The following is a 12333-nucleotide window of genomic DNA, read 5'->3' as shown; positions in this document are numbered from 1 at the left end:
TAAACTAGCATATTCTCGTCCTTACGCATGCGCAATACTACCAATGAGTCCACATTTCATGGAGTCGGATATTCACGCTACACCGTACGTACACCATGTGGATGTGTATGTACACGCAGTGGTAATGCAGCGCGTCAAGTCGCGGCAAAATTGCAGTCAGGCAAGATGGCATCGGTCGGTCCCCCCCATCTGTACTTTCTTTGCCGGTGAGGGGGTACTGGTAAACAGAGCGGATAGTTGGAGGCTCGTCTGGCATGGTTGCATGTGCTTCGAACCTGCAATATTGTAAACGTTGAAATAAACAAGTGTTTATTATGGTAATCATGTTCGTGATTATAGGTGGAAATGACTAACTCTCGCAGTATGAACCTTCTAACATCCGTCAACATGACTGTGACCGTTGCATCTCTCTGCATAGTTCTGCTGGCTTACAAGTACTCTAGGTGAGTTTCAATTTGTATTTCACATCATGCCGATTTATAAGCCAAGCGTCGCATTGGCATCGGTCAATTACGTAGAGGAAAGCAAATGACCATGATCGCCATTGGTTTATTTCTCTTAATGCCCAACCGTCTATGTTTGCATGTGATGTATTAGTATACATGTTCTAAAATCTTTCAAATAATTTATCAGGAACGAAGGGAAATGCACTTCTATTGTAACCTTTATTCATAATGTTGTCGTTATGCAACTCAATTTGTATGACCTAAATTAATTAGACAATGTTTGGTAATGGAAACTGTCTAGCACATATTACGAAGTGCTGCGCAGTTTCTCTTTGTAATATGCTCTGTGGATTGTTTCCTTAATAAAATATGTTAATCATGGCCTACAGTTAACCTTTTTTTCTGCCCAAAAAAATAAAAAAATACTACGTTTAGGCATACATGTTTTCTATTTTGGGAGTCTTGCATCCTCTGAAAATAGGCTTCTTGTTTTTGGTTGCTTTTGCGCCCAATCGGATCCGCCTTGCAAGTAGACGGCCCTTCATTATCGGATCTGATAGGAGAGGGAACAAGTCGACCCTGCGAGTACTAAATGTGTGTCTGTAGCAAATAATTTCTGATTTGAAACGTAATTGGTCAACATTTGAACCCCCCCCCCAGGAACGACTCAATTTTCTTGTCATAGAAATATATTTGAAAGTAATCCGACCCCCCCCCCCCCCCCCCGTTCTGACACCCAAAAACAATTATGACAATTATACTGGTAAAAATGTCCGCCTGTGCACAACACTCGGACAGAGCCAGCTGAGGTACGGGGGTATCTGTACACTATTATACACATATAGACTGGCAATGAGGTCACTAGTGCACATCTATGCGCCCCAAGGGACTGTGAGTGACCAGAAGAGGTTTATATTTCCCGAGGCCAAAGGCCGATGGAAATAGGACCCTCTTCTGTTTTTGCCCGACTCAGGGGGCGTATTCAAAACCCCGTTCTCGTATTGAATGAACACGAGAACAGGGTTTCAAAATATGACAATAACCAACACGCGAAGGGTGATCGCGAACATGATTCTCACTCTTCACTTATTGGGGAGTAGATGAAGAACGTCAAGAACAAAGATGGCGGACTTAGGCCCCTACTGGATCTATTTGTGTATTACATTGAGAGCACTCAATTTAATGCAGGAGCAGTAATGATACCAACAAATGTAGTGTTCATAGATAGGGCTTGTCAGCCTATTGTCTTTGCCAATTTGTATAGCTGTTTCGAAATTTCAATTATGTTAGTTTTATTTCAATTAATTGTCTCTTCTTTTCATTCGGCGTTTTAATACGGCGGCTGCCATCTTGAATGCAAGGCCAGCTGCACTCCACACGCCTTTGGGTATTTGGCGTTATCCGCAACCCGAGGACACTGTTCGCGGGTCACCCGAGAACGGAGTTTCGAATACACCCTACAGTTCCGAGTCTATTCTCTCCCTTTTTTTTTCCAAACAACAAAGGTTTATTCAAATGAGTCCCACACATCACCGGCCCCCACTCTCCGTGTTTGTAAATAAGTATAGATTCGTAAAATTACTCATGCGTACATATTTAGTCAATGTACAACGAATGGAAGTCGTCGGTATAGTCAGGGTCATGTCTCACTGCAAAAAATCAGTACGTCATGTCAGATAGCGACAGTTCAGGATTTTACTTGACACAAAATACCTTCAAATTTTCTAGCTCGTCAAGTGATACAGAAACTGATTTACAAGTTTAATAAGACGGGGTCTTTACCCATGGACTGCGTGGATGGTGGATACGAGGGGACATTTCTGTATCTTTTTCCGGTTCCCCACCATAGTCCCACCGAATAGTTTGCAATTTTTTTGTGTTCTTACAATCGCTCAGGACAACACTGAGCGTACAGTGTTTGTAAAATACGTCAGTGAAGGGCAAAACCGAATTTGCAATACTGTGTTTCTTATGGGAAAAAACCCTTACCTTTTCTACAGATTAACCAGCTCTCGTACCGTGACCCACGCAAGTCTATCGTTGGCAATGGTTGCTTTATACTCAACGGTCTTTTTCCGGGACGATGAAAAGCCGGTAAGGAAAGAAAACGTGACGCTTTAACATCCATTAGTTCGCTAACGGAACTGCGCACGAAACAAGGAAAATCTTTATAAAAAAAAAAGAATAAAAAAAATCAATAGAGTTTTGGAGCTCAAGTCATTTAAAAATACTAAATAAGTGCATCGCATCCAAAGGAGGAGAACTCCAGGAAAAGAAATGCACTATTATTATTATGTTTTAAGTCGCCACATTGTAATGTTATAATATATCAGCAATACAAAAATTGCTTCTTTTTATGAATGTTTTTGTTTTCTGCAGGTTATCTGCACCACCGTCGCCATTTTGTTTCACTTCTTCATGCAAGCTACTTTCATTTGGATGGCACTAGCAGGCGCTCTTTTCTACCTGACGTCACACGATGAGCACACATCTACTTCACGGATCCGACCACGTGCATTATTGCTGACAGGCTGGGGTAAACTATCATCTTTATTAAACCCCTGGCGATGGTAGCGGTACCGCTGCTTTTAAGGTACCTGTATTCCCCACCAAGTGGCTTTGACAATGAACCAAGGGCGGATCGGGAGGGGGGGGGCCACGGGGGCCATGCCCCCCCCCCCCAAAAAAAAAACCCAGAAACTATTTTTTCTTTTATGTGGCGTCGCAATAAAGGCAGGCACTGCCTACACCACCATCTTTTCCTCCAAAAGATTTGGTCAGAAATAGCCTCAAATCACAACACAGAGCATCTAGAAAATCCAGAACTTTTTTTCCGGGGCCCTTAAACGGGCCCCGAACCCCATGCCATAATTTTTGGGTCCCACTTTTTCCACTAACCGTTTTGTTCGAAAAAGAAATAAAGACAGATTTATCAACAATTCTTAACACTTGTTGGGTAATCGATTTTTGATACGTTATCGGTTGATACAGTATCCGTTTCGTGGTGATACATTATCGGATACATTTTTTTGGGGTAATTGCATTATCCGTCGACACGTGATACATTATCGAATACTAATTTTACTACACTCTCAGCCAATTTTTGCTACATTATCTGTTAGTGATATGTCATTGTCTTCTCTCTACAGGTTTCTTCAGGCTTGCGGGCGAGCACAGTGCTTAGGGCGCTTTTGAGGAATCCTCGGATTCATTACCAGAAATGATGAATACTACTTCTAATAATAATAATTAGAAGAAGAAATTGAATAATACACTAGTTCTCATCGTCTGCAAATGCTGCCCAACTAAATTTAGTGCAAAATATACGGGAGCCCAGAGAGGCCACATAAAGCTTATATTCATCGCTACCCCATTTAAAAGCACGTTAAAATTGTGCAGCAGCATGATTCCAGTCAAACCAGTCAGTTTGGCAGTTTTGAGACATCATCTTACATTGAAAAAAACAATAATAATTTTGCCGACGCGCATGGCTACGACGACGCGCGCGCAAACCAGAAACCGGAGACTTTTTTTGCCATAATAATAATAAATATTATTTAAAAATGCTTTACATGTTACTAAGACATAAGCGCTGTACAGTTCATTAGAAAGAAAAAACAACAACAGCACTTAATAAAAACAAGTATATACAAGTCATTTAACAATTACCTTATTAAAATACTGTTATATTGTTAACCTATTTTTGTTTAAAGTTGTGAATAAGCTATAAACAATACATGATGAAAAGTTGAGAGATTTGAAGGATATTGACCAATCACCGTTTGCGAGTTGGCAACGCCCCTTAGACAACCCCATGGAATGTTTGTACGCTGAGTTTTGTTTGTCTCAGATGTTGCGCGTTCCGCGTCCATTTGTATATCATGTAATTTGACAATATTTTTTACAAGCTGCGTTGAAGCAATTCTACCGCGATAGGTCAATTGTTCATATTACCACCCCCATCTCTGGATCCTGTCAATACATCTGCATATTACAATCAGCTCATTAGCATATTACCGTACACTATCAATTACATAGGAGTAACTTAGGCATTTCCCCCTGATGCACGAGTGATACTATTAACCACATAACAAACTGCTTTCAAATGTTACATATCTGCATGGCATACAACACGAGAACAAAACATGTTTAGTGGCTATACAAAAGTAAGTTATCACGCTGAGTGCACGGAGCAAATCTGCTTAATTTTACCTACAAGGAATGTTGTGGCGTGGCTGGTCGATAGATGTGGGTGAAGTGAAGTCTATCACTTTTCCCTTTAAGTGAAGAGAACACCGCGCAAACCGATCTTGTTTATGAGTTAAGTGTGGCACGGAGACTATACAATTAGTCGCGTGTTTTTATAAATTCTCCTCCACACGTCCTTTGTTAACTCGTAAGTGAACGCGAAGCCTAGCCACATATCGCCACCAAAATTTCCTGCGGGCAAACAAAAGGCACTCCCATTACGAAACATTCGACTTATCCAAATGCTGCCTAATATTAATACCTGGCCAATTATTTCGTTGCCATTTTTTTTTGAATGCAGGGTTCGCTGTAGTAGGGATGGTGGCTTCATTCGCAAGTGGTCTTTGTGGTTGCGCAACAAGCACAGGAAGGTAATGTGCAATATTCACAAGGACTTGGAAACTGTCACTCAGGCTAGTTTGGTTTTTCTTAAAAGCAAGCCTAATTTCCTCTTCGTATCTATCCCGCAGAATGACACAGTGACTGACTAACTACATGTACATAACTTGAGACTCAACCTGGTTGTAGACTAGTGAAGAGTGCTGGGCAGTGCTATTGCATAGGATTACCTAGTAATGGGCCTAATCTGGTCCAGTGTGTAGACCAGATGCATGCGCGGAATTTCAGTTAAAATCCATTCTGAATGAATTGAGTGAAATTGTGTGTGGTCTATTACCAGCTGTACTGGGCTTTATATCATGTGCTATTACAGTATTTCATGTCATTCTCTGCAACAGTTATCAAGAAAGATACATCTCATGACCATTGGCTGGATTGCTCATTGGCCTTACAAAATGCAAAATACAATAGGAGCAATCCAGCAAAGACAGTTTATTGTACCGTGGACTGTTTTTGCTTAAAGGGAAAATACAACATTTGCAAACATCAAAAAATTAAACTACCAAATCATTTTGAAATACCTTGCTGGACTGTTAGTGAATGACAGTGTAAAGCATCCTGTAAAATCATGGCACCGGGTATACTGTCATTTTCAAGAAAAGTGGTATTGTTGTATCAATTTCCAACGCTGATCGGCCGACCAGCGTTGGAAACAACTGGCTTTTTTTTCAAATACTGGCCCCAATTGACCATCACACTTGTTTGCAATCGATTACAAACCTATGAACGGGTACGAGCCAGCTAGACTGGTTCCCTGACCTTACGATTCCCCAATGTATGTAAACTGCTCTGTTTCTTGGTTTTTAAAGCATTTTCGAACCCAAAACCTCAAAAAGTCAGTGTAACTATACTTATTTGCTATATATTTCCAACCCCCCAATTCCATCCATTTCTGAAAATTACAGCAAAAGCAAATGATGTATATTCCCTTTAATTATGTGCGATGCACATAATTATATCCCCCAACTCGTAGGAATTGGTGTAACATAATTTCTAATTATTCCATGTCATAGCGCCCTCTGTGTTCCTCATAACATTATTTGTACCAATGAACTCAACGCCTTTTTCACCATCTTTAGTTTAATAAGAAACATATCAAGGTTCTTTTATTTATGTTCTTCTTTTAAAGCTGCTGGTTGTCTAGTGGTGAGGCCTTCGTCTGGGAACTCATGGGTCCCATTGTATATATGCTTGTTGTAAGTATCAATAATTGTTTGCTGGTTCGAGATGGACCAGACATCTTTGTACGTGACTAACCAATTCAATTACTATCAATTGTGAATTAAACTTGTTGAAATATCAGCAAAACCCCAAGGTTTAAAATAGGAGTATCGGTTATGCAATTGCATGGGCTAAATCTGGCCCATTGTGTAGGCTAGATGCATGGAAAGACTCCAGTGAATAGCCATTCGGAATTGATTGAAAATACTTCTGCGCGCTCTTGGACCAGCTTTACCAGGCTTACTTGTCCTTGTTAGTCTGAACATGTACTGGATGGATTTCCACCTTAATAATATGTAGTAGAAATATTATAGGTAAACGCATTTTAGACGTCTTGTTTGTACACAATAACCAATATTCTAACATCCATGATTATCTATTGTATACCACTATAACAGCGTGGTGTAATATTCAGCAATTCATATTTAAAAAAACTACTATCGCATCTGTTTGTTTTATGTTTCATATGCTGTTCAGATCAAAACTTTGATAACTTGTCGGTTGACCAGGTGGGGAGGATTGCAAGAGAGAAAACTTAGCAACCAGGAGACGGTCAAAATAAGGTAAGAAAAATAAAGTCAGAGTTGGACTGAGATTGGACTAAGATTCGCATGAATCGTCAGGTTTTCAGACTGCATAAACTGTATCCACACGTCACACATTCTCAATAAATGCACCGATTTAGTTTTGTTTTAAGCTTCATAACGAAATTGTAAACTGCAATTGGAAAAGCTCTGTGTACATCGTTCTTAAAATGCTATGTGTCAATGTCTGTAGTTTGATTAGTTTCCCATTGATTTTCCGAAATGATTTCGTTTTCTCTTGTCATCGTGGAGGACGTCACCTGTCAGAATATTTTAAATGCTATCTTTCTTGCAATAAAAACTTGGAAACTAAATTGCTAAATTAAACAACTTATCTAAAGCTATCTCTGTGCTGTCATCAAAAGCCACGCAACCAAAAACCCACTGAGCAACCATGAAGTGAACCAAACACGTGCTGTACGTTGGCAAGATATGTTTGATATCGCTCACTCTATGCCAAAGTAACAATTGAGCCAAGAAAGGGTCCAGAAACAAAATTGCCAAATCTTCTTTCTACATATACAACAAAATGCAACCCTAAAACTTTGCCTTAAAAAAAAAGGAATTGATGGAATTTTACGTTTTGGGTGTCAGATTAAAGCTGAGAGCGTTGTCTTTTGAAGAGTGAAAAAAACATGAAAAAAGCACTTTGGGTTATTGAGAAAATGCCAATTATGTGAAAGTAGTCATTTTTTTCACTCTGTGCACAAGTACTTCAAGCAGTACATAATTTTACTGTAAGCCTAGTGTGCAATTATCCTTTATTTGTGCAATTTGTTTTAGTATTTTAACATATTTATGATGCTGAAAGGGTTTAAAAAGGACTAAAAGGGATGAGATACCTGTTCAGGTGGGAAATGAAAGGTATGTTAATCAAATTCATATGTATTTTTCTCATATTATGTGCCATTTTGCTTGTAAGGATTAGGACATGCACAAATAAATACAGTGAAAATCCATGTGGTAAAGTGTTGTGTACATCATGAATAATGACTCTTTTTACGTAATTGGCATTTCTCAGCAACCCAAAGTGCTATTTTCATGATTTTATCAGTATTTGAATAAAAGAGCTCTCAGATTTAATCTGGTACCCAGAACATAAAATCCACCGATCCTCTTTTTTAAAGCATATGTTTTAGGGTTGCATTTTTTGTGGGTCACCCTGTGTACATATATTGTGCAGATAGTACGGCTAACCTGCAATGTGTGGAGAAAATGTTTCCCAAATTCGAACTATTGAAATGTCATTTAATGTGTTATGATTTCCCGAACGTACCTGTTTACAGATCTGGACTACAGGTGGCCTCTGTACTTGAGCCGTTGGTTTGCTTGTTGTGGATACTGGGACATTCCTATCTCCCTGATGGCAACTTATTTTTCACCAATGCATTCGTGACCTTGAATAGCCTGCAGGTAGGCCTTTACGGTTTATGAAGCATATTTCGTATTTTAGCACGTATTCTGTCGATCTGACAGTATTTGATTTTCATGCTGATGTTTACATCCCCTACACCATTGGTCGTTATAATTCATTAAAAATTCAAATATCTTCATTTTTACTAAAATTTTACTCAAATTACATATTTTTGATGCAAAAAGAGGAGTAGTGCAACACCATGCAACTTTCAGATTCAAATAATTTCGGCTAATGCACTTTAACAATACTAGAATAGTAAATAAGACATAAATGGTTGAACACAGTCTATTCAATAGGGGCAACGAAATGAAGAAGCTGATTGGACGCTCATATTGCAGGAAGTTAATTCATAGTGACACTTTAATTTTCTTTCTTATACTAAAAAAAACACGTTTTTACTCCTACAGGCTTTCTTCGTGTTTTACACCAGTTTGTTGGAAGAAGACAAATCTTACTTGGAAGAAGACGTAGGTTTGAATTTCCTCAGCTGCTTTCTCGCCAAAAAAAAATGGAAAATAAAACAAACAAAAACAAACATTAACTCCCCTGGAAACAAGTGAAAAGAAAACAACAACTTGAGGTGATACATTCCGCTGTGTGTTTTTCCTAAATATTCCATACAGTTCAAACCTCGTTCCTTCGTTACAATGCAGGTTGCTACGAAGTTACACAAGACAGTGGACTCGGGCACAATATCAGTTAAGGAATGATAAACTCAACGTGGTTCAAGTGAGTACGATTATTGATACTGGATGTACACCCCTCAGCATTGAACCTATAGTCCCGAACCAACCAAGCATACCCAACCAAACCCAGCCCACAGAGGTGCCCTGTCCAGGACAGCTGCCAAGGACAGTTCCCTCCACCCCCTTTTGTGTACGACCGGCCTTTTTTTCACGAGTGCCTCTTTTTAAAGTCGCGCGATTGTGTTTAATTGTATCGCCACGAAGACCGCCACTCATTGTCCTATAGTGTCCGCATTGCAGGGCGCCCCCGTAGGAAAATGTTGTCCAGCGAGACATCCCCCAACACTTCGGCCGGGTGACTGATGAAAAAGCCTGTCTACCTTTCAGCACGGATGCTACACAAATAAGCCCCCCCCCCCCCCCAACTGTAATCCAGCCCCCACACTCGCCCCTATTGTGAGAATGCTGGCTACGCCGCTGACCATGCCTAGTTTAAACAAGCCCTCATCGACCCAATCCAGCTCACCAACGCAAACAATCAGCCCAGCCCAGCCAAGTCCAGCCCAGTCTCGCGACCGGACTCCAGACTATTTTTTTTGGCTAGTCCAGCCCAAGGCCAGCCCAGTAGATCTAATAAGCCCTGCCAAACTCCAGCAAACTAAGCCAAACCAAGCAAACAAATGCATCATACTGAAATAACTCAAAGTTCCTGACGCACCAAACATAGTTGCAGATGTCTTGGCCTACAAGACCCCCCTACAATATGTATTCCATTCCAACACAATCCACTCAACAAGTTAAAGCTAGAATACTTTGTTTTCAAACCCTCGATAAAGATACCGTACTATTATGTGAAATTTATTTACGTATTTTCTTAATTACTCTGCAATTTCTGAGGCAAAAGTTCGCACACAATTTCCCCATTCAAACATGAGTTTATTACACGTGCAAGCCCAATTAAAATTGGTTGAACCTTTAACCCACACTTTCCTAGCCAAGCACTAGCCCCAGTAACAACAACCGTCAGCTGAAATGAAAATTACGCATAAACAAATTATTCAGTCATTCCTCACCTTAATTCTTAATTTGTTTCTCTCACAGCCACAGTGCGAGCAGTCGGAAGTTGGTGCCTTACAGAGATGGTCTTGAGACAACTTAATTTCGGTTTATACATTATGTTTACCTATATAACCAATAGGGTCGATAAGCACAAGTTTCTGTATAAAAGCAATTCACATACAGTGGGCCGCCTTTTAATAAGACGCCACTTACCGCCCCCTTTTCAACTTTACGATCGACACCGTTATGAAAATATTACCATTTGGTTGATCATTTGTTTTTTTACAAAACCTGAGCAAATCCCCGTCATCCGATTGGTGGATCGTTGATCACATGTCGTTGAATTATTCGTCCCCACGCACTGCGCGGCCGCAAAGCAAAAATACTAGTTCTACAGCACGGTGAATTGAACTTACATTGCACGATTTCATTACTGTCGGCGGTGGCGCTGTAACACGAATCCAATTTTCAGAATGGTAAATTGGCGGAAGATACGCGAGAATCTCTGTGTGGTTTCCAAATAGAAGAGGAAATATCAGAACTCAATCGTAGGTGATTCTGACGCTGCTAACACAAACAAGCACATAAGATATGCTGCCAAACGATTAGAATAGAAATGGGGAAGTTCTGAACTTTTCAAGAACAGTTTCTAAAATACACAAATTGGATATGACAGTTTTTAATAAATCGGATATTGGAAGTGAACCGCCAGTTATTGCCATCTGAAAAAGTAGAACATTGATGTAGGTACCAGTTTACCAAACAATCAGATAACAAGGATTTATGCAGGTGTTATATAAAACAAATGATACATGTTTCAAATTCGTGCAATGGAAAGAAGAATTTCATTCGGTGACAGATGTATGTTGCATTCCACGCGCCTTCGCCTCGTAGAATGGAACATTCATCTCTCACCTCATGAAATTATTCTTACCATTGCACTCACTAACATTCATTGTTTGTATACCATTATTCAAGCGCGGTACTTATTAAGCGACTATGCTTTTGGAAGCATTGTGAAACCTCGTTATTCACAGATAGAATGAACCTGGAACCATGTGTGTGCAAGGACAAAACGCAGCCCGTTGAATACTGCACATGCCCGCAATTATTTTCAAGTGGCGCACTGCACCGTGAATTGCACATTATTGAAGTAATATCAAAAAATTAACAAGTTTATTTCAATATAAATGTATATATGCTGTAAGTATTTTGGTAAATGTTGCTGCTTTGCTGATGTTTTTTTTTTCTGTTGGAATCCGACGAGTAATGACTATGTATATTTTCTTCAACTACAATGTATAGTGTAGCGCCTTTAGCACTAATGTGTTGGTGGATACGTGCGCTTTTAAAATGACAATATAACAATAATGAGTGTTATTATTATCGTCCATTACCACCCAATATCAAGCAATGAGATGGAATTCAAATCAAGGGTGGACAGGGAAACTGAAGAACAAAGGATTATTCAAAGACCAGACTATATTTAACGAGGCCTTAATGGGGATCGTGGCTTTAATTGTCACAGTACAAAATTGATAATTGATTGATCACCACCTTCTGTTTTGACTGTACATATACCCGTGTATAAAATTTGTGTGATGACAGTTTTTGCTGCGAAAACTTCTGCAAACTTTCATTCTAGTTAGTTATTTAAAGTGCTTCCTTACCTTACATTTGTTTGAAATCTGAAAAAAAAAAAATTTTTTACAAAGTTTACTTTTCTTCTTTTTAATCGAAAGGCTAGTTAGCTTTAACATCGTTTGACCAGTGATGTGCCACGATGGTTGTTTTTCAACTAATTCGTATAAATGGAGCAAACATTGATTGTCAGCGGGAAAATACATACATGCATAACGCAATAAAAATAGTATTCCGACTTATGTTTGAACATTTGATTCTTTCCTCTCTTTTGACCTGGTTTTGCTGGGTAGTTGATGACAACATGTTCTTTAAATGATTGATACGAGTAACCTTAGTGAATACGTCCATAGGCGTCGCGGGGGGGGGGGGGGAGGGGGGCGCTTGTCCCCCCGGAAAAAAACACAAAAAAGAGGATGAGAAAAAAAAAGGAAAAGGAGGTGTGAAGTCAAAGTTGCTATTAATTTAATTGCTTTTAACTAAATGGGCGTCTGCAGGGGTGTCAATGGGGGGGGGGGGGGGGGCAAACGGCCCCTGCCAACCCTCGAACACAAAATGAATAATTGTGAAGAGGCTAGCGAAAGTGCAAGGATTTTGGGGCAAAATGTGCTGTGCCCCCCCCCCCCCCCGAA

The 12333-nt window shown here is 39.8% G+C and overlaps 1 protein-coding gene across 1 annotated transcript in view; it reads left to right on the top strand.

Moving 5' to 3' along the window:
* The window catches only part of LOC119736154 (adhesion G-protein coupled receptor D1-like), a 54722-nt gene extending 42764 nt beyond the window's left edge, over window positions 1–11958 (top strand). The window contains exons 6-15 of the mRNA XM_038210171.1: window positions 340–443; window positions 2447–2540; window positions 2826–2982; window positions 4996–5065; window positions 6223–6289; window positions 6792–6877; window positions 8185–8311; window positions 8723–8782; window positions 8969–9044; window positions 10103–11958. Of these exons, the coding sequence (XP_038066099.1) occupies window positions 340–443; window positions 2447–2540; window positions 2826–2982; window positions 4996–5065; window positions 6223–6289; window positions 6792–6877; window positions 8185–8311; window positions 8723–8782; window positions 8969–9025 (822 nt within the window). The 3' untranslated portion in view covers window positions 9026–9044; window positions 10103–11958. The remainder of the gene's footprint in view (window positions 1–339; window positions 444–2446; window positions 2541–2825; window positions 2983–4995; window positions 5066–6222; window positions 6290–6791; window positions 6878–8184; window positions 8312–8722; window positions 8783–8968; window positions 9045–10102) is intronic.
* Window positions 11959–12333: the final 375 nt, after the last annotated feature.

Source organism: Patiria miniata, unplaced genomic scaffold (assembly GCF_015706575.1).
Source record: "Patiria miniata isolate m_02_andy unplaced genomic scaffold, ASM1570657v1 HiC_scaffold_29, whole genome shotgun sequence".
Classification (NCBI taxonomy): domain Eukaryota; kingdom Metazoa; phylum Echinodermata; class Asteroidea; order Valvatida; family Asterinidae; genus Patiria; species Patiria miniata.
The sequence above is the reverse complement of the archived record's forward strand: the minus strand, read 5'-3'. Positions and strand labels throughout refer to the sequence as shown.